This window comes from Leguminivora glycinivorella, chromosome 5 (genome assembly GCF_023078275.1).
Source record: "Leguminivora glycinivorella isolate SPB_JAAS2020 chromosome 5, LegGlyc_1.1, whole genome shotgun sequence".
Classification (NCBI taxonomy): Eukaryota; Metazoa; Arthropoda; class Insecta; order Lepidoptera; family Tortricidae; genus Leguminivora; species Leguminivora glycinivorella.
In genome coordinates, this window is record NC_062975.1 from 1688225 (window position 1) to 1715101 (window position 26877).

Here is a 26877-nt window from a genome sequence, read left to right on the forward strand (position 1 = left end):
ATTGGTGTCATCTAAACGAGCGTTATTTTTTCTTGATTCTGAGGAACGTTATTTCACTTTATTTAACTATGGAATTATATTTATTACTATCGACTTAAGTCTCTTCAAGGACTTGTCGAAGAGACTAAGAGACGCCACCGGAGACCGAAGAGCTGGCAGCTTCCTCGCTCAGCGTATTAGCTTGACAATCCAGCGAGGAAATGCTGCCAGCGTCTTCGGTACTATGCCACAGGGGCCGTTTTTAGATTTATTTTAGTTTAATTTTAGATTAATTTTTATTTTAAGTTTAATTTTAGAATAAGTTTAGATTTATTTAGTTTAATTTACGTGTAATCTTATTTTAAAATTGTGTAAATATCTGTTAATTATGTCATTGTATATTTTGTTATGTTTGAATGTTAAAGTTTTACTTTGATGATAAAAGTGTGTGAGTAATATAAATACAATCCCAGTAAGTATTATATTTGAAATAGAAATAAGTCCCCTGAGATGTAAAAATAGGTAATAAAGGGCAGAAAGGCTATTTATTGAATAGATAAAAGTTTATACAACCGCAAGACACAATTTCGAAGTTTTTTCTGTAGGTACAAGAAGATGTATCTTTCTTGTTCTGTCGCCGACATTGTTAAAATAGAGGTGACCTTATTTCCACAGGTGGTACGAATGATGGATCACAGCATTCAAGATAATTCACTAGCTATCTTAGAAATTCTACTTCTTGAGATACATTTCTAAAAATATCACAATGCCAATTGATTTTTATTAAATATATACAATACACAATACAATACAATACTCTTTATTGCACACGTCACATAGTTTACAAGTAATACACAAGAAACAAAACAAATTAAACAGAGATTAATATATTTACCTAAGTAAATAATATCTCTTTCGTAGCTATCTATCTCTACCGCTCTTGCATATTGGCGCGACAGAGCCAGACTATATTTCTGCGGCGTTTCGATTGCGTTTCGCGTCGCAGAAATGCCATTCGGCTATGTCACTACGTGGCCTGGGAATTATGATTTTGTATTTAAAGATACACTTAAATAAGTAGTTTTGAATGGGTGCAGTCAGCAATACCTTTCGATGATTAGCTATGAATTACACTTCTATGAACGGGTTGTTTTGTCTGTAAATGACTGTACATATCCAGAAAAACAACACTTTAATCTCGTGCATATTGCCTTATCCGGTTGCACAGTAATAAAAGCCAAGTTTCAGCGGCGCCGAAGGTAAATTTAGTTTGGGCGGATTCGATCAGGGGCAGCCCCTGAATTCTTATCGCGGGACTTCTCGTAAAAACCAGCATAACTGTGACCTTTATACTTAAAGAGTTGTTGTTTATCTAAGATCAGAATAACTTGGTTTTGTTATAGGTGAATGTGAATGTTTTTGTCGGTAAACAATGGGAATATCAGTCCGGATCAGCAGTATCGTTAGGTAGGCAAAACCTACCGCTCTTTGTGGATTTTGCGGCTGAATCTTCTTAGTGTTTTCCGGTAAGGTAAATTTACTGGAGGGAAAAATGTTAGTATAATCATGCACATCTAAGTAGTAACTTTATTTAGGGCCTATGTACACGGTTCGAGAGTGGGGCCCGTTTTTCAAAAAGTACAAGCCTTGCAGTTCGCGCACTTGTACTCGTAATACAAAGCTTGTACCTTTCGAGAAACGGGCCCCAGGTATACGAGTTTCAGTATACATTGCGGAATTTAATTGGTGTGTATCTCTAAACAATCCGCAATGTAACTAAAATCGTATGCAAGTTCGCGCGCTGTGTAAATAGGCCTTTAGTAAACCTAAAGAAAATATTTTTCACCACACCAACTGACTTAATTTGTCATTTAAAAACAGATAGCAAATTTGAATTTTATCCACAAGAGTGCAAAGAAATTTCATACTTTTAACTTGATGTCTTAAGCTGGCTGATAGAATTTACTTATACCTAAATGATGTTTTTGAATCACAAATATTGAATACATTGATGAATTCGATTTAGTTTGATGTTTTATAGTCATTATTTTGTTCGTGTTGGTGTGGTGAAACATTTTGTGTTTCACTCGGCGTCAAAGTTTGTTTAACCTTCGTGCCTTCGAGGGTTTCACCTCGCAACGCTCAAGATTCCACTCTTTAAACCACTCGCTACGCTCGCGGTTTAATATTTGAATCTTTCGCTTGCTCGGGTATCAATATTGCGTGCGGTTAAACAACAACTTTGCCGCCTTGTAAAACAAATCTGTTGCTTCCTTATTATTACAGAATTTTTTATTTACATCTTAAACGTTGTTGAACGCTTGTAATAATTCCTACCAACTGGCGTAGTAAATATATGAAGAGGCGGGTTCCTAGCACAAAGTTCCGAGCTCGTGTATGTAACGTGTAATAAGCTTGTATGAGTGAGATACCTATGACAGGTCGACTGTTCGCGTTTCTGACAGGCGGGTAACTGTGAGGTAACCGATAGGGGGTGGGCGGCACTTTCAGCAGGGAGCGGGAGTGGCCATACTGTACGATAGTACTCTTATTATACTGTGCCTAGACTCAGAGCGGAGCAAGCTTAAGCCTGCTAGCCGAATGGCATTTCTGCGACGCCAGACGTCGACAGAAAGGCAGTCTAGCTCTGTCGCGCCAATACGCAAGAGCGATAGAGATAGATAACTAGCTCCGAAAGAGATATTGCCGTGAGCGTTCGTGAATTCGGCTACGCACACAGACGCGCTAGACTGGCAACTTTGTCTGTGTAAAGTTGCGAGCTGCCCCAAGGCTCGGGTTTACTGCTGTCATAAACAACAAGCCGGATGAGCGGGACAAAGCTTGCAAAGACAAAACTAACGGCGCATATTCTATGCACAAAGTGACCGCTATATATATACACCGCTACGCTATGTCATATAGCACAGGAGAAAGCTAAGGCACAGCGGGACAGTTTCGACTGGGTTGCAAACGCAACTGATCCATTTTTTCCATGTTTCACAATGTTTGCAGTGTTAATTAGAGTGTCCACTGGTTAATATTATATATGGCACGCGTGTTCTGTGGATACATGTGGAACTCACCTTAAATGGATCAGTTACAATTGTCCGCCAGTCGGGATTTACCACGCTGTACCTTATATGATTAATTTACATTTACGTACTCGTTAGCCCCTTAATTGTATTCCGCTGCTGGCCAAAGCGTTTTTTCATTATCAGCTATTTGATTCATATAAACTAGGTACAAACAAAAGGTCCAATGCGCCGTGTGGTACTGGGTTAAGAATTTCGACACCCTCTTCGTTCCTGTGGGTACATAAGAAAGCCGTCTAGATACATCAACATCACTAATGTGAACCAAAATCATAAACTGAACTGTAGTAAATAAGACTCCAAAAACATGTTTATTAGTAGAACCCTTATAATGTCTGTCTGTCCGTCCGTCCGTCCGTCCGCGGATAATCTCAGTAACCGTTAGCATTAGAAAAAGTCAATATGTATATCAATACCAAAAATAAAAAATGGAAAAAAAGTTACCCCCCCTACATGTAGTGGGGGCTGATGATTTTTTCATTCCAACCCCAACGTGTGATATATTGTTGGATAGGTATTTAAAAATGAATTAGGGTTTACTAAGATCGTTTTTTGATAATATTAATATTTTCGGAAATAATCGCTCCTAAAGGAAAAAAAAGTGCGTCCCCCCCCTCTAACTTTTGAACCATATGTTTTTTCAAAAATGCTTTATAAGGACTTTTAGGAAAAAAGTGTATTTCTAAAGACTTCAAAATGACGCAAAGTGGAAGCTGATTAAAGAACGATTTGCAATATTTGAACAGTGAAAAGGGTTAAGTTAAGGTGCCTCTTTGGCTGCGATACATGATACACTCTGTCAACCAAGTCTGTCAGTAAATAAGAACAAAGAAAACTATACGCATCCTTTTCTTTAGGGTGCTAGAGAAAAGGATACCTATAGTTTTCTTAGTTCTTATTTACTGACAGACTTGTTTGACAGAATATATGTGAAACACTCCCTTTAGGCGCTTAATAAATTTTCCGAAACTAGCAGAGCCCGACGGCTGCGTTTAGTTATTATTGCTCTCTGAATTAGTAAAATTAGAGTTTATGCAATAAAAGTACATCTCGGACACTGGCGATCAAATATATGAAAGAGGCGCGTTCCTAGCACACATTCTAAGCTCGTGTAGGTGAACGCGTACTATGCTTGTATGAGTGAGAAATGACAGATCGACTGTTCGCGATTTTGATAGGCGGTAACTGTGAGGTAACCGAGAGGGGGGACACTTTCAGCGGGAAGCGGGAGTAGCCATACTGTACGATAGTACTCTTTATTATACTGTGATAAAAGGTTGCGTTCAGAGGAGAATTCTTAGTTAATCTCTCTGACAATACTCTAAGGTGCAAAATTGATAACATCTGCCCTCGCCAGTGCCCTATTTTCACCAAATCAATCAAGCCCGACCCCGCGCCTTGCAGAGCGATTTTCATTGAACATCCATAGTTAATTGAGCGATGCGACTGACCCTGTGATACGATCATACTCTATCACTGTTGATAATGCTATTGATGGTAGAGTGGATTGCAAACTGATTTGAATCTAAAATTTTGCAAAGCAGCATAGGAACATTTATCTACACAAAATCTACACAAATTCAACATTCATCATGAAAAGGAAGAAATTAAACTAAACAATACAGAATTTGAGAGAACATCGCTTGTGCTTTCCCTTAAAACGTTGACCTGGTTCCTACACTAGGCGAGGCCTGTGCTGTAGGTAACCAGCTTACATCCGAGTTACAAATGGATCAAAATCATCCTCGAATAAGAATCTTCAGACTAATCGGAGTAGATGAAAAAGAAAAGAGTAGAAAAAAATCTTCTCTTGGATGGGACTTATCGCTTTTTTTAGTAAATTAGACTTATATTGACCTGGATATAGACCGTCATTACCTTTCTGATTTTTGTCGAGCTCCCGATATTTCGATTTGGGAGATCGACGAAAATCAAAAAGGTAATCACGGTCTATATCCCGGTCAATATAAGGTCTAATGAAAATAACCGTGAATCATTCAAAACTATTTTTAGTAAATAAATATTATATCACGCGACTGTGCCTACTACAGATTTAGCCAAACTACTAAATAAATTAAAAATGAAACTTGTGTATTGTTTCAGAGCCTCCGGAGTGGCGTCCGAAGCTGGTCTCAGACCGATCGTGGTACGGCGTCGGGTCCACGCTGCGCGCGACCTGCGCATCGCCGCCCGCGCACCCACCAGCCAACCTCACATTTGCGCTTAACGGCAGAGAGGTACGTTACACACGTCACATCAATTCAACATATATTAACGATCAGCGGTGACCGTAGGGCTGGCAGCTTCCTCGCCCAAAAAATAAGCCTAGCGATACAGCGAGGAAATGCTGCCATTGTCTACGGCACCATGCCTAAGGAGTTCACCTAGTTTTTAATATTTTTAGTTTTATTATGTAAATATTTATTTTTAGATTCAATAAGGTTTAGTTTATGATTAGTATTATTGTTTTTATTTATAATTATGTATCCGATATCCGATAACTAAATTCAGTAATATATTTTCGTATGTATTCAATTACTACAATTCGTACTACATACATTAACACACATATTTTCTTTCTTCTTCTTCTCAGCTTATGTCGTGAATGTCCACTGCTGACGATGCCTCTTTAATGGATTTCCATTCCGTTACGCATATTTTATTTTGCATAGGTATAATAAGTCCGGAGATACAGCGTAGGTATAACTCGGTGCAGCTTTTTGTATGTCGCTATGGGTCGCAATTCTCAAGTGATTCTCGTAAAGTTTTGTGACAAGGTTGACTTTTTTTTTGTCGACGAAGTTTTTGGAAATATTTGATAAGGATAATGCGGAAACCCACTGCCATAAAGGCCAATAGGCTTAAGCCGCTTAAGTCCAGCATGACTTGACTATGGTAATTGAGAACTAAAGAAGTGCTTTTCACTTTTGCGTCTTCTAGTCATTATTGCGAAGGTTTACAGCTCACAGATACACTAGTTAATTAGTTCGTTATACTGTACGGTTCCTGCAAATCAGCATATTTACTGTCATTGCTTATAAGTTTTATACTCTTCCCTCTACGTTTTTCGTTTCACAGATACAAAGGCCATGTACACAATGCGAATAAAATAGGCTACTAGAATCATATCGAATTTGGCACAGTAAATGATTGTCTTTTGTAGTATTTGACATAAAAAAGCAATATTTATAGATTTTGGGTATAAAAAGTGTATATTGACTACGTATTTTCGATTAAAAATGTGTGTAATTTTTTATTTATTTTGGCCACCGAAAACGCTGTCAGCGATGAAGTGACGTCATCGAATTCGAACCTTATTGCATGTCAAAACAATACTCACATAATTGAACTTTATGCCTTCATACTTAAAAAGTCAGAAAATGTTGTTTTCGAATAGAATGACCTGATGCACAGATAACCTATAGATTAACATGACTGTGTTGTTTTCGCCTGATTACGTAAAAGTATACTTTAAAAATATTTTTTGCTGTTTTTAAGTCTTAATAAAATATGGTAAGTAATTTTTTTTTTTCGGTTAATTGGACAGTGCTTAATCATATAAGACAGACTTTATTAATAAATTGGTAATATATCCCCTAACCGCTATGATTATCGGATCAACTCATGTTTAACTAATAAAGCAAACCAATAACGAAGTATTTGTCCCAGCCGATAGCGACATGAAGTTGATTCGCGGCTAATCTCATTATGTTCGGCAAAGCCAACTAGTGTCGACTATCAGACGGATTAGCGCCGTGTTTCTGCTTTATTTCTTAGTCCTCATGTAAGGAAGCCGTATTAATTTATCAGAGTGGGATTGGAGAGGTTTATATTTCTTACAATCTGAAATTGGGCCATTATTTGACTATGCAGTTCATAGTCAAGCAGCAGAAAGATAACGTTACTTCTTTGAGCGTCTATGCTTCTATGTTTTTTTAGGGTTCCGTATTCAACTAGGAACCCTTATAGTTTCGTCATGTCTGTCTGTCCGTCCGTCCGTCCGTCCATCCGTCCGTCCGTCCGTCCGCGGATAATCTCAGTAACCGTAAGCACTAGAAAGCTGAAATTTGGTACCAATATGTATATAAATTACGCCAACAAAGTGCAAAAATAAAAAATGGAAAAAAATGTTTTATTAGGGTACCCCCCCCTACATGTAAAGTGGGGGCTGATATATTTTTAGGGTTCCGTAGCCAAAATGGCAAAAACGGAACCCTTATAGTTTCGTCATGTCCGTCTGTCCGTCTGTCCGTCTGTCCGTCTGTCCGTCTGTCACAGCCGATTTACTCGGAAACTATAAGTACTACAGTGATGAAATTTGATGGGAATATGTGTTGTATGAACCGCTACAAAATTATGACACTAAATAGTAAAAAAAAAATTGGGGGTGGGGGCTGATAGGTCTTTTAAAATGATATAAAGTTTTTCATTCCAACCCAAAGATATATCACAATATTGTTGGATAGGTATTTGAAAAATGAGTAAGGGTTTACTAAGATCGTTTTTTGATAATATTAATATTTTGGGAAAAAAGGAAATAATCGCTCTTAAAGGTATTTAAAAATGAGTAAAAAAGTGCGTCTTAAAGGAAAAAAAAAAGTGCGCCCCCCCCCCTCTAACTTTTGAACCATATGTTTAAAAAATATGAAAAAAATCACAAAAGTAGAACTTTATAAAGACTTTCTAGGAAAATTGTTTTGAACTTGATAGGTTCAGTAGTTTTTGAGAAAAATACGGAAAACTACGGAACCCTACACTGAGCGTGGCCCGACACGCTCTTGGCCGGTTTTTTTCTATTAATTAAATTGAAATTATAGTTCCTATTTTTATTCCACAACAATTTTATTTCCTAAATTATAAATTGATTGTTAATAAAAAAACAAATATTATTTATTTTTCAACAATATTAAAAGAAACAACACATGTATGTAAGATGAAATGTTTAGTTTGGTTCAGAAGTTAAGATCGCTGAATATAATAATTAGGTATACCTATCGTATAATTTGCACCTGCTTATCTTTAAACTGGTAGAATTGAGTAAATATAAAATCCCGTTTAGCTTAATATCGGCAAATTGGGTAGGTAGTAAGGTACAGTGGGACAAATCTCGACTGGGGGGCAAATGTAACTGGTCCATTTTTTCCATGTTTTACAATGTTTTCATTATTAAAATATAGTGTACATCGGTTATATATATGGTAGGCGTGTTCAGTGGATACATGTAGAACTCTACATCATAGTGTAATAATGGAAAAAATGGTTTAGTTACAATTGCCCCTCAGTCGAGATTTGCCCCGCTGTACCTTACATAAAAATATCACGAATAATATTTAATAATATTTTTATCTCAAAACTAAACCCTCTAACCTGGATGTTGTACTTAAACGTAGTTAAGTAGCTAAATTTGACATGACACAATATTATTATTATTACACAACTTGACGTGTGACAAAGCATTTCCACAAAAAATACGTGACCTGCAAAAGCATAAAAGCCTGTATTCCATTTTGCCGTATCCTATTTACTATGTGCAAATAAAGTCGTGAATGTGTGAGTTATGACTTCACTGACACATGGGCTACACATACATTTGCCTAGGCTTTTGCTAGTCATACAGCGTGTAAACGTAATACGGGCGATAAATGAAACCAAGCATATAATTGAACGTCTTTTAACTTCTAATTAGCAGATTTGTTTGCAATCGATGACACTAGGCTTAGAATAAATTTAAAAGTGGAAAATGTCTGCCTTCCACTGCTGCTCTGGTCATTTCTGTTCTGTTTTCCACTTTAAAATTAATTCTAAACGTCTTTTATTTTTTCTTTAACACTTTCGAAACCGGGCTCTACGCGGCGCTAAGACATTTTCGCTACATACGGGGAAACCCATGTAATTACGCTTTCTTTAATTGAGGGGTGTTTTTGAGTTACTGCAAACGTGGTTGCGATGACAGTCAATGACAACTGTCACCGAGCGTTTAAGCGTGTTTGCATAACATTGCGAGCATTATTTTGTGTGGATATTATTATTATTTTTTTCAATTTTAAGTAAAAGTTAACTACTTAATTACATTTCTTATGTCCTATATCACCACCGTTATGAGATTCGCCCGTATTAGGTTTACAACCTGTATACTAATCTCTTATATTCATAATAAGAAGACATATTACTAGAATGGCAAAACTACCGTGAAGACTGATATATTAAACATGTAAAATCCGGTCACTCACGTAAAATGAAAATGCTCCTCGTTACGGAGCGAAACATGTCGAGCGATCTTCGACAATTCTACGTGAGTGATCCGATTTTACGATGTTTAATATATTACTAGTATGTATTCAGTTATCGATGTACTATCGAACCATATTTCAAACCTTTATGGTCTATCCGCTTATGATGAACTTAGGTCCCTTTAAATACTAACTAAATTATGTCACTACACACATGTCAGTGTCTGGAAGCGAATTTCGATCTACTTACATTAAGACGGTTTGGCAAAATGAGCTTAACGGTCATATTCAGTTGGTTCGGTAGTAGATATAGTACTTTGGCGCAGGCACTAGGTTTAACGAATGTGTCTGCCATCTGACCTTCCAACCCGAAACGTAACTAGGCCTTATTGGGATTAGTCCAGTTTCCTCACGATGTTTTCATTACCGAATAGTGACTGGCAAATATCAAATGACATTTCGTACATAAGTTTCTGAAAAACTCATTGGTACGAGCCTGGGTTTGAACCCGCGACCTCCGGATTGAAAGTAGACCACCAGCGCTTCCCCCTCCTCTCTCCGACGTCACCACGCAATATTATTATGATTAAATAACAAACAGCACGTGGATTCCGAAACAAACAATTAAAATATAATTTGATGTAATTAGCTACGCGTCAGGGTCGCACAAATTCCCTTTCGTGCTTCCGTGTAGCGAATCAAGGTGCGTAGGCAAGAATCAAATCGCTAACTCTCTGTGGCAATCGAAACGCAACTTTCACTGTTGCACTAATACAGCGTGTATGTTTGATTTTCTATGTATAAGTATACGTATTTGTATATTATATATATCGTTGTCTGAGTACCCACAACACAAGCCTTCTTGAGCTTACCGTGGGACTCGATCAATTTGTGTAAGAATGTCCTATGATATTTATTTTATTTATTACTTCAAACTTTTACCAGACCAAGCTTTTAGTGCTAAGAACCCATACAACAAGTAATGAGCTTGGTCTTAACTAGATACTAGAGCGTAATTGAGCAGCAATGTGTTGCGTACACCTATTTGACATCTGGAAGACGCGGAACTAAGTAATTGACAGTTCTTACGTCAAGTCACGTCGTTGAACAAAAATAAAGTAGCAATACATTGCGTTTAATTAAAATAAAAATCGTATAAAAATATTAACCGTAAGGCTTTTACTAATGGCCCTTTAACTATGTGGTGATATCAAAAATACACACTGTAGAAGAGTGATGAGTGGGACTGGGCCGGTCACGTCTATCGCATGCATCCGGATAGGTGGGCTAACATAGCCAGCAAGTGGATGCCGTCGAAGTAGCGTGGGCAGGGCAGGCCCAGGCAAAGATGGCGGGACGACCTTGACGACTTCAAAAACAACTGGCCTAAGTAACGGAGAATCGGGAATTATGGAGAGCCAGGGGAGAGGCCAGCAGTGGGACACTCCAATGCCTAAGAAAAAAAAAAAAAGAGTGATAGAGAGAAACAGAGCCTGTCATTGCGTGGACCAGGGTTAAACTAGAAGTCAATGCCAATTGCTACCTAATTATAGAGTTGCTTATAATTCACCACGATACTTTAGCGATTGGCCACTTGTCTACGGGCCCAGTATGTTATCAATTTAATTCAGATGCGTCAAATTTTCACACAAGAATAACTCAGTGAAGTATGTCGCAGAATTTAATTTAATTTGTGATTTGATTGAAGAATCTTCGAAAACTTAATTACTTTAGCTAAAATCTAATGTTTTCGTAATTAAAACGGTAAAGCTTCGATGAATTAAGGCCGACTTAAAGCAAATTTATTCGGAAAAGCGAAAATAAACATCCTCGAGTCGGATCGCCGATGCCCGCAGATAAATTGCTTTTCTTAAACAAAATGACGTGCGCGATTGAAAAAAGTTAACGAAGTTCCACGATGTATAATTTATTGAATAAACTTTAGTTCTAGTTTTCAAGAATTTGAAATGAAATTGCGAAACAGAGCGTTTACTTAAATTATTTATTTATTTATGTAATGGAGAACCAAGAGCCACTAAACTTACAGTATACAACAAGATAGGATTTAGAAAGCTAATTACAGGATTTTTATTTATTTATTTAGGTTTGCCAACAGGTGTAATACAAAGATTACATTAAAGTTATTATATAAGATAAGCTTGCTTGAGTATTCAACCAATTACGGCAAACAACGGCATGCATGTTTCAATTTTTTTCTTATGTCACAGGTAGTAATCATTATTATGCCTACCTATAGGTAAGGTACAGCGGGGCAAATCTCGACGGGGGGCAAATGTAACTAGTCCATTTTTTCCATGTTTTACTATGTTTGCATTATTAAACAGAGTGTCCAACGGTTATATAGGCGTAGGCGTATTCAGTGGATATATGTAGAACTCAACATCATAGTGTAAATAATGCAAAAAATGGACTAGTTAGACAAAATGGCGCCCCCAGTAAGGAGATTCAACCCGCTTTACCGTTCGTGTCTCGCAAATATAGCTTTTTACTGACTAATCATGATTTAGTATTACAGCAATCAAACATTACGAGAATAGCACACATACTTAATATTATGTCGATGGCTAAAGAAGCATACGCGGCTCGCATGATGATAAGCAGTCTCTGTAGCCTGTAGACCCCTGCTGTAGATTTATTACGTCAGGTGCGTTGCCGACCGCGCGTTTTCACATTCAATCCGATCCGATATCGGATGCCGGACGGATTTCAATAGAAAAAATCCAAGATGGCGCCTGTAATGTATGGGATATCATCAGATCGGATAATGTAAAAACGCACTAACAACAACCTCGTTGAGCTCTGAAAAAATATTTTTTAAATCGGTTTAAGAAATAATCGACTCTAAATCGAATCAACCCTTGAGTTGGAGTTGGAAGGTTTTTATGTATTCACATCACAAATCCACAAATCGAATGTCAACGAAAATTTATTTATTTGATGTGTTCATAACTTTATTTACGTAAAAAATGTCAAATATATTATATCTGCTATGAAGGTCGCCTATAATAGAATATGATTTGGGTCTAAAAGTAAATTTCGTATCATTTTATATTTTCTCAGCAAAATTTTAACAAAAAAAAAGAGTGTCGCCGCTAAATACACAACCAAAGCTAAAAAATATTCTAATACTTAAATAAAAATATCCATCAGTGTCACTGCAATGCCACAGTTTCGTTCTCTTTTAACCCCTTATTTTGCCAAGAGTGGCCCTGAAGCTTTAGTAGTTTCATGTGCTCTGCCTACCCCTTTATGGGATACAGGCGTGATTGTATGTATGTATGTAAGTATCCATCTGTGCTCATTGCTTTAGGTAAATACCCTTACCAGGGACCATGGACTTTACCTACTTTACAGGCAGGGTGAGCTAGCAGGCTGGCAGCTAAATCAGCCCGGTCGGTGTTTATCTGGAGCGTTGGCCACGTTGAATCAATCAATCAATCAATCAATCAATATTTATTTGCAAAAATGTAGTGTTAAAATATGAGTTCTTTACATGTAGGGGGGGTAAGTATATAAAAAGTGCGTACATTCTACTTGAATAAGCATTGCAAATTTTACTTATAAGTTACTGAATTAAGCTATTCGGAATAGACAGACATGTAAGTTAGTTAACAGAACCAAAAATTATAAGGATTTAAGTCAAAATAATAAATTAATAATTAATATCATTACATTAGACATTAAAAATATTACAAATTATTTACACATTCATATTCTCATTATTATTACAATACAATTCATGTCAAAATGTAAATGTATTCTTCAATCCTGTAATATTGTTTATGTAGACAAACTTTTTTTTAAAACAGCATGATACCGATCCTTTCAACAGCACGGGAAGCATGGTCGCGCGATAGACGATAAAATATCAGGCCGTCCCTATCGCACTTACAAATAGTGCGATAGGGACGGCCTGCTATTTTATCGTCTATCGCGCGACCATGCTTCCCGTGCAGATCCGTAGGGATCTATATCTTTCACCTATTTAAAGTTATGTTATTTACCTATCAAGTCGAAGGCGATTAAATATCATTATTTTACCTGTTTTGCCACATTTCTTCGATGACATTTTACTCGGACATGAGTCTTCCGTGACCACCGCGAGTGCAACCTGGCCGAAACGTCGGAAAAAGTAAAATACTTACTAAATATCAGTATTGTAAGTGATTATAAATATGTATACAAAACGCATCGCATACATTAAAGTTATATCTATATATATATTATACCTAGTCAATTCCAGTCCAGTAATTTCGTTCGAAAAGCCTTGGCCCATTCATCTCCACGATTAAGGCACCGGCTCCCAAACATTTATTATAGCGAGACCAGCCGGAATTATAGATGGATATAGATCGGGCACTAAACTGGCTTCGGTAAAATACCTTCGTATTTAAACTTGTATAAAACGGACTCGTATTTCAGCTGCACTTTCAAGAAGTTCAAGTAATAGGTGCCTCGTTTTTTATTACTTATGAATTATTGTAAAATTTTATGTCGAAGCTAATGCGTTTGAAATTCATATTTTTTATTAAATAAAGTTTTCAAAGCAACGCAGCTATATTGCAAAAGTTTTCCAGCCAGGACAAGTTTAAACAATGCTTTTTGATGTCTGTCAATAAATTAAATCAGAATTGTTCAGACACAGAGATTGTTAATATGAGCGTTATCAGATTTGATATTAATATACCTCCTCTGCCTATAGCATGTGTAGTGACGGGTTAAGAATTTCACCACCCCCTTTCTTCCCGTGGGTGTCGTAGAAGGCGACTGTGGGATATGGGTTAAATTGTGGCGTAGGCGAGAGGCTGGCAACCAGTCACTGCAATGTTACAGTTTTCGTTTTCTTTCAACCCCTTTTTGCCAAGAGTGGCTCTGAAGCTTTAGTAGTTTCATGTGTTCTGCCTACCCCTTTATGGGATATAGGCGTGATTGTATGTTGTTATGTTAGGTATACCTCTTCCTATGCCGACTGTTGCACACAAAAAAAGGTTAAATAGTTTAAATCTGTAGGCCATTTCATAGACAAAAACAAATTACCTACGTATATGAGGGCAAGATACTTTTAAAGAAGTAGCTAAACTAATAATTATAATTTTACGACAAGTAGACCATGTAAAAGGTAACATTGTGGCCTAAAAATCAGGAATGGTCATTAATTTTGGGGGCCATCACTTTTTAATTTTAACTGACGAGCCGATTCGTAACTATGTATGTTTTTCTGCGTGTTTTCACGGAAACTCACGAACGTGTCATGTTATTTCATTGACCGAACTAGCATGACACGTTCGTAAATCGTGAGTTTAAACTTCAACTAGCGTACAAAATAGGGCGGGTCATTTTTTTTTCTTAGGGGGCACAGTCACAAAAAGGTGCCAATTTGTAATTAATTCGTGCACACCACGCAAAATGTACTAACAAATATATGAAAACTTCAAAGTGGATCCGGAGGCAGAAGATGAATTCCAATTGCAAAATAATTTGAAATATAAACAGTACATATTTGCATCAGTTGTCAAGTTTTTGTAACTGTGCCCAATGAAAATATAATACTTTTTTTTCTCCATACAAGAGTGACCAACCCTTGTACAAAATCTATTTACGACGGAATTTATCCCTTTTGATTACTGTGTCCAAGCACTTTAATGGCGATTCAGAGTATTCACACAAAGCACAAGGCTTGCAACTTCCACCGATGAGGATGCACCGCCAACATAGTTGCATTAAACCGATACTCGAGAGTTATGGGTTTAGCACTTACGGTTTACCGACTAAAGCTGATCCGGGCGATCTATCCACTTTCAATAAGTGCTGATGCAATATAGAATATTACAGTCATGTAAGGCAGTAGGTATTTAAAGAAACTCGTGTAAGAAATATCTCTTACGTATTAAAACACTTGTAATTTTTGAAAACACATGTTTGTGGAAAGTAGCTCGTTTAACTGCAGGTTGAACAAATTCTTTCTTTCTTTTTAAATAATGCACAAACGAGAAGTAGTCATCAAACTAACAAAACCTATTATGTATATAAATTATAAAATAAAAACTTTAAAGAGTCATCATCTTTAAAAATATTTTAAGCGGGTTACTCACGTATTAAGTCGATATAGCGTTCGACATGTTTCGGTTCAATTTCGAGAACCTTTCTCAAGAGTAGCGACACCCCGCCTTTACATGTCGAGAGCGCGACGCATACTGCGGGCGCTTGCTCGGTGCGCGCTATATCGACTTAATACGTGAGTAAAATATTTTTAAATATGTATGAGTCTCACGGGAGTTTTATAGTTAAAGTCATCATCTTCATCATCAATGAACGAATTATGTCATCAATGTCATCATTCAAGTTGTTGTATCAACATCGAATTTCTTGGCAACCAATTGTTTGTAATAAACTGTCTCTGATTGGTCGATAACGCGATAGATAAAAAAATGTGAGAAGCAAAAAAGAGCCAAAAAAATTTATGAACTTGTATGATGTTCTTTTTTTGAAATTATTACAGTTAACTACAGTGAACTGTAATGAAATATTTTAGTTGACTAAGTGTCAAAGACTATCCAACACTGAAAAGTCAGCACTTATAGTTTATTTAATCTTTGGTATCCTAATTGACAGGTTAAAGTCGACAAATAGACAAAGTCAATTTCAAGGATTCAGAAAAATACCAGGTAAAATAAAATGGAAACCAAATGGACGAAGGTAAAAAGATCACAAGTGTTCAAATATATATTTACGAGTGCAGATAGTCAGCATCTCGTATATCAGCCTTGGATGTGTAGCCGATTGGCACAAACGCTCACGAAACGAAACGCTAGTAGATATCTATCTCTGTCGCTCTTGCGTATTGGCGCGACAGAGCCAGACTACCTTTCTGCAGCGTTTCGATTTCGTTTCGCGTCGCAGAAATGCCATTCGGCTACGGGGCCAGCGCTGTCTAGTGGTAGCCGGCACGCCCTACGGCCTTGATAGTAAAATTGTTCCGAAGAATCGGAGAAATAGGTTCTGTGGACTATTTCTTGATAGTGACAATTCGTCACTACTTTGACAAAATGTCGTATCTCACGCTGCTCCTTAAAGTTAAAACGCAGTAAGTCTATATGCATTCCACACATACTTACTACAATTTTCTTTTCATTGACAGACGAAGATACAAGTTTTTTAAAAGTAGTGACGAATTGTCCCCCGACAGTGACAGTTCCCGGTTCATTGCCTGTTCAACAAGGGAATATTGACGCTGAGTGACAATGTTATTAACCCAGAAATAGGTACACCATTGTCAGTGTCAAGTGTCAAAGTCACTGAGGTGAAATAAAATAGCCCACTGTCCGCTGCTTTTTGTCTTGGATTTTGGAGATTTGTGACATTGGGAGTAAAGAATATAAGATTTTGTCATCTTTTTGGATATGATGGTGACGGGTTAAGAATTTCACCACCCCCTTTCCTCTCCAATGAGTTCAATTGTGACGAGGGCTAGCAATCTGTCACTGCAATTATCACAATTTCGTTATCTTTCAATTGCTAAAGGCTTCACTGAAACTTGAGCACTTTCATGTTATCCTACCCTACCCATTTTAAAAAGGAAACCGTGAGTTTATTTATGTATGTTTTTTTTCTTGTAGGTGTTGTTCCAAGGATGATTTATATATAGGATTGACAATCTTCATATTAAGAATCGTACCTCAATTTTTTAGCGCCACCTAGGTATTAACACTTTCGAAACCGGGCTCTACGCGGCGCTACGACATTTTCGCTACATACGGGTTTCCCCATGTAATCGGCTACGCTTCTACGAGCGGTGTGCCCGACAGTCGGGTTCTTGGTAGCGAAAGTGTTAAATAGTATCATAACTACACTGATGGTGCCTACAAATTTCTATTTTTCAAAACGTGTATTGACGTGATATCATGAAATTAAAATAAGAAATAAATGTCATTTGTTCTTATAAAAAAAACACGCAAAACTATTTGGGGAAAATATGATTTTTTTTTCACTTCCAGGCTGCGAAACAACGCCATCTAGTTCCATCCTAAATGGCCCATATATTTGAGGGGTACACTTTTTTGTAAGTGCTTTGTCAGTATTTGTAGGTATCTAAGAAATTAACTTCAATATAGTATACTTGAGTGAGATTAGCCATTACGCCATCATTATAAGCAATCTGTTATTATCTGCTAGCAATATTTAATGGCTACAAGCCGTTTTAGTGAGGTGAATATTGGCAAAGACTGCAAAGATAGCGTGAGTTCCGAAGTACGGTACTTTAACGACCTGCGCAAGCTTTGAGCCAAGTTAGGTACGCTAAAATGGAAACTACTTAGTAAAATGTGTCACTAAGTACAGTTCTTAGTTTTAGAAAGTTGTAATTACGTTTAAAATTCTAATGGTACGTGTAAACATGCAGCAGTTACAGCGTTGGAAACAAGAAGCTAGGTGCTTAGGAAGAATTATTGGATACATTTTCGTAACGTTGGAAAGTAAAATTCTCGTCAGTTGAGGCGCAATACTGCCATTGTTTGTGTGCAGATTGTAAATGGGTTACCCTCATCTGGCAGAATAATTTTGGTGTTCGCAGAAACACTTTCGGTCGAATAGTAATTTTGCAGAAAACTTAGTTGGCATTATTACTACCACTCATACGACACATTTGGCAGAACATTACTTTGGTCGACTATGATTTAGCATAATTTTATGAACCATATTAATCGTATAGCATACTATTACAAGAAAAGAATTGTGACACGCCATCAAAAAGGAAATACTGCCCCAGAGCCACGGTTAGGTACGACGACGAGCGAAACGAGGAAGAGAGTTAGGTATCTTGCATCGCTAACGACTCGCTATGAAAAAACAAATCGCAAGTTTATGCCGCCTGAATATTATCTGCGAAGGTACTATTCGACTAGAAGACTATTATGCTCGTCGACATTATGACAACATACGCTTCGGTTTTATAAACATCTGCGAAATGATTTATGTATCTTTACCACCTGTATATGGAATGAACATGAATGCAATAAATGATATGAATTATGAATATGAATATGCCAAAGCATATTCTGCGTAACGTGTTTCTGCCAAACGTGTCTTTTGCCAAGAACTATTATACGAATCAAATATATGAGAAAAATATTAAACCTAGCTGTTGTCGTCTTCACCACTAGACCACCCGCCCGCCGTGGTACCCGACGAAATTTCTCTAGTGTATGTTATCTCTGATAAGGCTAGGCGCCTTTGACCAACTCTAAGGGCGAGCAATTAGTGCTTGCACCTCCTATACGAATCCTTTGCAGGATTACGATATAGCGAGAGAGATGGTGCTGCCATCTATACAAGTAGGGAACAAACCAAATTATTTTATTGAATATTTTTTTTTGATTTGTTCTTTTTTCAAGTAGTCACACTACTATATATAAATTATAAATTTAAATAGATATCATACACGAAAGAATATAATTTGGTTTGTTCCCTACTTGTATAGATGGCAGCACCATCTCTCTCGCTATATCGTAATCCTGCAAAGGATTCGTATAGGAGGTGCAAGCACTAATTGCTCGCCCTTAGAGTTGGTCAAAGGCGCCTAGCCTTATCAGAGATAACATACACTAGAGAAATTTCGTCAGGTACCACGGCGGGCGGGTGGTCTAGTGGTGAAGACGTTAGCCGCGTAAGCTGAAGACCCGGGTTCGATTCCCGGCTCGGCCACCAGTGGGCCTTGTCGTTTTTTCTTTCGTGTATGATATCTATTTAAATTTATAATTTATATAGAGTAGTGTGACTACTTGAAAAAAGAACAAATCAAAAAAAAAAAATATTCAATAAAATAATTTGGTTTGTTCCCTACTTGTATAGATGGCAGCACCATCTCTTTCGCTATATCGTAATCCTGCAAAGGATTCGTATAGGAGGTGCAAGCACTAATTGCTCGCCCTTAGAGTTGGTCAAAGGCGCCTAGCCTTATCAGAGATAACATACACTAGAGAAATTTCGTCGGGTACCACGGCGGGCGGGTGGTCTAGTGGTGAAGACGTTAGCCGCGTAAGCTGAAGACCCGGGTTCGATTCCCGGCTCGGCCACCAGTGGGCCTTGTCGTTTTTTCTTTCGTGTATGATATCTATTTAAATTTATAATTTATATATAGTAGTGTGACTACTTGAAAAAGAACAAATCAAAAAAAAATATTCAATAAAATAATTTGGTTTGTTCCCTACTTGTATAGATGGCAGCACCATCTCTCTCGCTATATCGTAATCCTGCAAAGGATTCGTATAGGAGGTGCAAGCACTAATTGCTCGCCCTTAGAGTTGGTCAAAGGCGCCTAGCCTTATCAGAGATAACATACACTAGAGAAATTTCGTCGGGTACCACGGCGGGCGGGTGGTCTAGTGGTGAAGACGTTAGCCGCGTAAGCTGAAGACCCGGGTTCGATTCCCGGCTCGGCCACCAGTGGGCCTTGTCGTTTTTTCTTTCGTGTATGATATCTATTTAAATTTATAATTTATATATAGTAGTGTGACTACTTGAAAAAATAACAAATCAAAAAAAAAAAAAAAATATTCAACAAAATAATTTGATTTGTTCCCTAGTCGTATAGATGGCAGCACCATCTCTCTCGCTATATCGTATTCCTGCAAAGGATTCGTATAGGAGGTGCAAGCACTAATTGCTCGCCCTTAGAGTTGGTCAAAGGCGCCTAGCCTTATCAGAGATAACATACACTAGAGAAATTTCGTCGGGTACCACGGCGGGCGGGTGGTCTAGTGGTGAAGACGTTAGCCGCGTAAGCTGAAGACCCGGGTTCGATTCCCGGCTCGGCCACCAGTGGGCCTTGTCGTTTTTTCTTTCGTGTATGATATCTATTTAAATTTATAATGTATATATAGTAGTGTGACTACTTGAAAAAAGAACAAATCAAAAAAAATATTCAATAAAATAATTTGGTTTGTTCCCTACTTGTATAGATGGCAGCACCATCTCTCTCGCTATATCGTAATCCTGCAAAGGATTCGTATAGGAGGTGCAAGCACTAATTGCTCGCCCTTAGAGTTGGTCAAAGGCGCCTAGCCTTATCAGAGATAACATACACTAGAGAAATTTCGTCGGGTACCACGGCGGGCGGGTGGTCTAGTGGTGAAGACGTTAGCCGCGTAAGCTGAAGACCCGGGTTCGATTCCCGGCTCGGCCACCAGTGGGCCTTGTCGTTTTTTCTTTCGTGTATGATATCTATTTAAATTTATAATTTATATATAGTAGTGTGACTACTTGAAAAAAGAACAAATCAAAAAAAAATATTCAATAAAATAATTTGGTTTGTTCCCTACTTGTATAGATGGCAGCACCATCTCTCTCGCTATATCGTAATCCTGCAAAGGATTCGTATAGGAGGTGCAAGCACTAATTGCTCGCCCTTAGAGTTGGTCAAAGGCGCCTAGCCTTATCAGAGATAACATACACTAGAGAAATTTCGTCGGGTACCACGGCGGGCGGGTGGTCTAGTGGTGAAGACGTTAGCCGCGTAAGCTGAAGACCCGGGTTCGATTCCCGGCTCGGCCACCAGTGGGCCTTGTCGTTTTTTCTTTCGTGTATGATATCTATTTAAATTTATAATGTATATATAGTAGTGTGACTACTTGAAAAAAGAACAAATCAAAAAAAATATTCAATAAAATAATTTGGTTTGTTCCCTACTTGTATAGATGGCAGCACCATCTCTCTCGCTATATCGTAATCCTGCAAAGGATTCGTATAGGAGGTGCAAGCACTAATTGCTCGCCCTTAGAGTTGGTCAAAGGCGCCTAGCCTTATCAGAGATAACATACACTAGAGAAATTTCGTCGGGTACCACGGCGGGCGGGTGGTTTAGTGGTGAAGACGTTAGCCGCGTAAGCTGAAGACCCGGGTTCGATTCCCGGCTCGGCCACCAGTGGGCCTTGTCGTTTTTTCTTTCGTGTATGATATCTATTTAAATTTATAATTTTTCATCCAAGTTAGCGACCAGAAAAGTCAATTTCCATAATGTGATTTGGCAGAATCATCAATATGAATCATAAATTCGTAATTATCACAGAGACGACACTACTAGAAGCACTAGAGAACGAAACTGCTATCAGAAAGTAGGTTAGGTTAGAACTGTGACCCCCTAGAAAATAAAACTGCTATCAGAAAAGTAGGTTAGGTTAGGTTTAAGAACTGTGACCCCCTGGAAAATGAAACTGCTATCAGAAAGTAGATTAGGTTAGGTTAGAACTGTGACCCCCTAGAAAATAAAACTGCTATCAGAAAGTAGGTTAGGTTAGGTTAGAACTGTGACCCCCTGGAAAATGAAACTGCTTGAAAAGTAGGTTAGCTTAGGTTAGAACTGTGACCCCCTGGAAAATAAAACTGCTATCAGAAAGTAGGTTAGGTTAGGTTAGAACTGTGACCCCCTGGAAAATAAAACTGCTATCAGAAAGTAGGTTAGGTTAGGTTAGAACTGTGACCCCCTGGAAAAAATAAAACTGCTTGAAAAGTAGGTTAGGTTAGGTTAGAACTGTGACCCCCTGGAAAATGAAACTGCTATCAGAAAGTAGGTTAGGTAATAATATGGGCAACAATTAATCTGCCAATAATTGCTTATGGCGTTTGAATATTATATTAAACCATATTATTGCACTTAATAATATGGCTAACAAATAGTATGGCATTGTATGATTATGGAAGGTAATGTTCGGATAAACTACCAGTATGTCATACAATTTTTATGGTAAACAAATCATTCGGGCAAATGAAATTCAGGCAAGTTAGATTCGGGCATATGAATATTATGTTAAATGACTGTCGGGCAAACAATAGACAACCGTTGTCGAATAACGGGATGAACATTATCAACTTCGTCTGTCTACTTTGTCATGTCTGAGTTATTTATTACTTTGGACTTGTCCGGATTGAAGTAGCAATCTGCTCTATAGGTTTATTACTTATTTCGCAAAGATATCTATTTATAAAACAAATTACTATTTTTACTATAGATAAAACCTTAATACAGTCATTGAATTCGAAACTTACTTCATGTCGAAACAATCACTGACGTAGGTAATGAACTTTATGCCCCATACTCTAGAGTCAGCAAATTTCAGCGAATAGAATGACCTGATATTACACAGATAATGTTTTCGCCTGATTACGTAAAAGTATACTTTAATAGTACATTTCGATACAAGTGCGAAAAAAAGGAAGTTCGAACTCCCTTCGGTCGTGTTTTAATTTATCGCCACTCGTTTCGAACTTCCTTTTTTACGCACTTGTATCGTAATGTACTATTTTGCTGTTTTTAAGTCATAATAGGCTACTTGACCCTTTTTCAAAGTATGTCTTATATATTATTAATTACTGTCTAATTAAACGAAAAAAAATAGTACCATATTTTATTACGTCTTAAAAACCTGCAAAAAAAATATTTAAAGTTTACTTTTACGTGATCAGGCAAAAACAACATCAGCTATATTAATCTATAGAATATCTATGACATGACGTCAGTATATTTAGAAAAAATATTTGACACTGTCACAGCTGAGCAACGACTATGAATTTTAATACAATAGAGGTTGCTTCTATGGAGATTATATTAGTACCTCTAATTTCCATAGTTGATTTGAATTATGTGACGTCACTCCAATGGCCAACACCGTTTTCGGAGTCCATAATTAAAAAAACATACACTCATCTTTAATTAAAAATACGAAGTCATCACGCACTTTTAATCCCCGCAAGCTATAAATATTGATTTCTTAAGTCAAATACTACAGAAAACAATAACTTGATGCGCTAAATTCGATACGAGTCTAGTAGCCTATAAAAGATGGTAATATTTTATTTCTTTTAATTGGTCAGTAGGTACTTAATCATATAAGACAGATTAAAAAAAAGGCTCAGGTAGCCTATTTAAGAAATTTCTCTGCGGTGCACTGCTAGCCTTGGTTGAAATGCGATCCACATTAAAAGCAAAGTGGCAGCGGACACAGACACGGGTCCAACAACGCGTCCACTGTGACGTCCATGTTGTTTTTACTCGCCGCGAGGGCAGAGATGGATTGAGTCTCGGCGAAGTACGTAGGATAGGTACCTACGTATAAATAAGTATTGTTTATCCCGGAAATCAGACTTAAAGTTAAATTATCTCACTGTAACTCAAAAAGTGAGATACTTATTGAGGAAGCGCCCGTTACTCTATGTAAGAATTTTACTCAAATGAATTAATATTTTATATATGTACTACTTCTACGCAGACGACGTCGCGGGCAAAAGCTAGTGTAAATTAAGATAAAGTAAGTTGGGTACTTCAGTCCCAGATATTGTAATCACAATATCTCTATATCAAGAGTGAACAGGCATCTTCTGGGCGAGCTCACTCCATCGTAGTCCACGTCTTTGCCTTTGGCTAGTCTGTGGCCAAGAGTAAGGCCATTTATAATAAATAAATAAAAACTTCATAGTTCAGACAAGATCGGCTACGTCAGCCATTTGCAAGCACACCAGAAACAGCAACGGACTTGAAAGCAGTCGCCGTGGCCGTATCGGCCGTGGAGTCATTTCATTTCAGTTCAGCGGGCAGTTTTTTGAGTCTCACGCGTTCGAATTCAGAAAATTGTCACTGAAAATAATAAGCAAGTCACCGTTTTCAACCGGTATTTTAGTGACAAAATCCCGTATGCGAGATTCAAAAATCGCCTCCCAGGCTCAGACCTTCATTCAACTCGCTCATTGTACTTTCTGGTCCTTCATCAATTGATAACTGTATTTCAGCCTTGGCTGGCGATCCGCATTAAAAGCTTGTTAAAGTCGCAGCGGGCACAAACACGGGTCTGAACCTAACAATGACCACTTTGACGTCGCTGTTGTTTACTGCGAGTGCAAAGATGGATTGAGTCCCGGGGGACAACATGGGATAGGTATTGTTCATCCCAAATATCAGCTTTAAGTTAAAATTATCTCACTTCCACTCCGAAACAACGGGTTAATTAAAGGCAACTGCATCATAACCTATTCATAGTTTACCTATATTTGATTCGCCCAATATTGTTTCTGGGTTTCATCAAATGGAAACCGTATTTCGCAATCAAATCATGTTAAAGTGGCAGCGGGCACAAAGCAAGCAGCGGTTAACATCGCGCGAGCATTGTTTTTGCTCACCGCGAGGGCAAAGATGGATTGAGTCTTCGGGGAAGGACATAGGACACACATTTTTATCACAAATATCAGCTATCAGACTAAGTTACAGTATCTGACTTCCACCCCAAGAGTGAGATACCTGATTGGAGAAGCGCCCGTTACTAGATTTTAGCATTTTATTCAAATTGAAATGGTTTAATGCAAACGGTTGAAATGCGATCCGCACTAAAAGCTTGTGGCAGACAGAGACACGGGTCCGAACAATGCCTCCACTTCGATGCGACTGTCGTTTTTACTCGCCGCGTCCGCAGTCCATTAATTACAAAGCACTGTATACAAGATAAGCTTTGGACCCTTTATCTATTCCAAGCTGGGCTACTTATACGCGTACCAACTCCTAACCGTGATGCCTATGTAACTGTTAAGAAATATAGGGAATTAGGCAAAAAACAAAAACGTAATCATGGTTTATATCCAAGTCAGTGTAGGCCTAGGTAATGAAACTAATCGGGCATCATTAAAAACTATTCCTAGTAAAATATGTACCTTAATTATAATGATCTTTGATACTCTTATAAAAAAACCGTATCCGGTTCTACCGGTCTGCAATCCCTTCTGAAGTAAAATAAAGGTTCACAAGACAACCGTGTCACACTTTCTTTTTAATTTCATCCAATCTTTAATTTACACCGTATTTCCAGGTTGAAATGTGATCCGCATTATAAGCTTGTTAGAGTGGCATGCGGACACAGAACAATACGCCTCCACTTTGACGCGGCTGTTGTTTTTGATGTTGTTGTGTTTGCTGTCGCTCGCCGCGTGGGCAGTCCATTAATCACAAAGCGCTGTTTAAACTAGATAAGCTTTTGAGCCGTTATCTATCTGAGGTAGCCGGCGTACCTACTTGTGCCATTTATATTTAAAATTCAGGTGGGTTATTAAAGGTAAAACATAAGTTACTTTAATTAGTTTTGTAATTTGTGTTACGTTCTTGAAACCATTTCAATATAATTACTTTAGTCAATTAACATTATAAGCAATGTTCCACTTTGATTCTAATCCAAATGTCATTGAAATTCAATAAGCAGGTGGGCAACACAAATATCATTTTAAGTAAAAATTGAAATAATTATCAATAAATTCATCTATTTTTTCTACTCCCGAACTTTTATTCGTCATTTACAGGGTGGTGCGTAGATCTTTAAAACCCTACATAAAAGTCTATTCCCCAAAGCCAGCGTGCGCCGGCTTTCCAGTTTCCACGCATGCGCGCAGTATCGAAAAAACTGAAAACGTATTGTTTGGCTCTGTAACCATGGCAACGCATTGTTATAACGCTACTGCGCGCCTGCGCGGGAAGGCTTTGGGCAACTGAGCTGACAGTGCAAAAACTCTCTGATTTAACTGTGGACTTCTGTAGACCAAACCTAAAGATGCAAAATCTTGTTCCAGATTGACTTAGACTCGCTAGTGCACGAGTTACCAGAGTGGTTCAAATGGGACTTGCCGCCGAAGCCGGAGACAACCACGACGGAACAGGCAGAGGACGACAATTTCAACATCTTCCACGAAGAGGGCAACATCCAGTACTTGGACGAGTCCTATATTAACCTTCACAAGGAGGAGATTAGGAGGCCTCCGAAGGTTTGTAAAGTTTTTAAGGTCATGATTTTTGTATACAATATGGAAGTAAAATACGTTTTTTTAGGGTTCCGTAGTCAACTATGAACCCTTATAGTTTCGCCATGGGGTCTCATCCGGAACATCGTATAATTAATGTCAAACCAAAATCATAGATGGCGCTACGTGCCACGATTAGCCATTATGACCTATTTATTCAATAAATTTAAAGGTCTCAAAGGTATTATTTTAGTCTCATGCATTAAGAATATCATTAATTTAATACACAAATCCACAAAAACACGAATTCAATGCAATATTTTTCAAAATTCGAATCTAAAATTTATTACACGACTGAATACAACATCAGCAAACTCGCATTGAACGTTATTGAGTCGTCTAAGTATTATTACCTCTCGTCACTAGATGGAGTGACTGTGCATAACGTACGTGATATAATTAGAATAGCCACTTGAGTGCGGGCTCTCCGCTCGGCGGCCCGCTGCGCGCTCTCCGGAACCATGATCTTCTTACGCGTCTGGACGGCACATTTTAAACTGGTTACGTAGCCGTATTCAACTCGTGTGCACTCCGTAACCACATGGTATCGTTAATGAAACTTATGAATGAATGGCGTTGTTGGTAAAACGAAAAGCAATATGTGAAGCCTGGCGTCCACTAAGCGATTCGTCACTAATGCACGCACTTTCATAACAAATTCAGAAGGCGAATTAACCCTTAAGAGGATACGATACCGAAGCACGAATTCAAATTTGAGATTTTTAAGTCTTTAT

General features: G+C 37.9%; 1 protein-coding gene across 1 annotated transcript in view; it reads left to right on the plus strand.

The window, feature by feature from the left end:
- The window catches only part of LOC125226173, a 168995-nt gene that overhangs the window by 130683 nt on the left and 11435 nt on the right, over positions 1 to 26877 (plus strand). Inside the window, exons 5-6 of the mRNA XM_048130086.1 lie at positions 5175 to 5308; positions 25916 to 26107. Coding sequence (XP_047986043.1) covers positions 5175 to 5308; positions 25916 to 26107 — 326 coding nt within the window. The remainder of the gene's footprint in view (positions 1 to 5174; positions 5309 to 25915; positions 26108 to 26877) is intronic.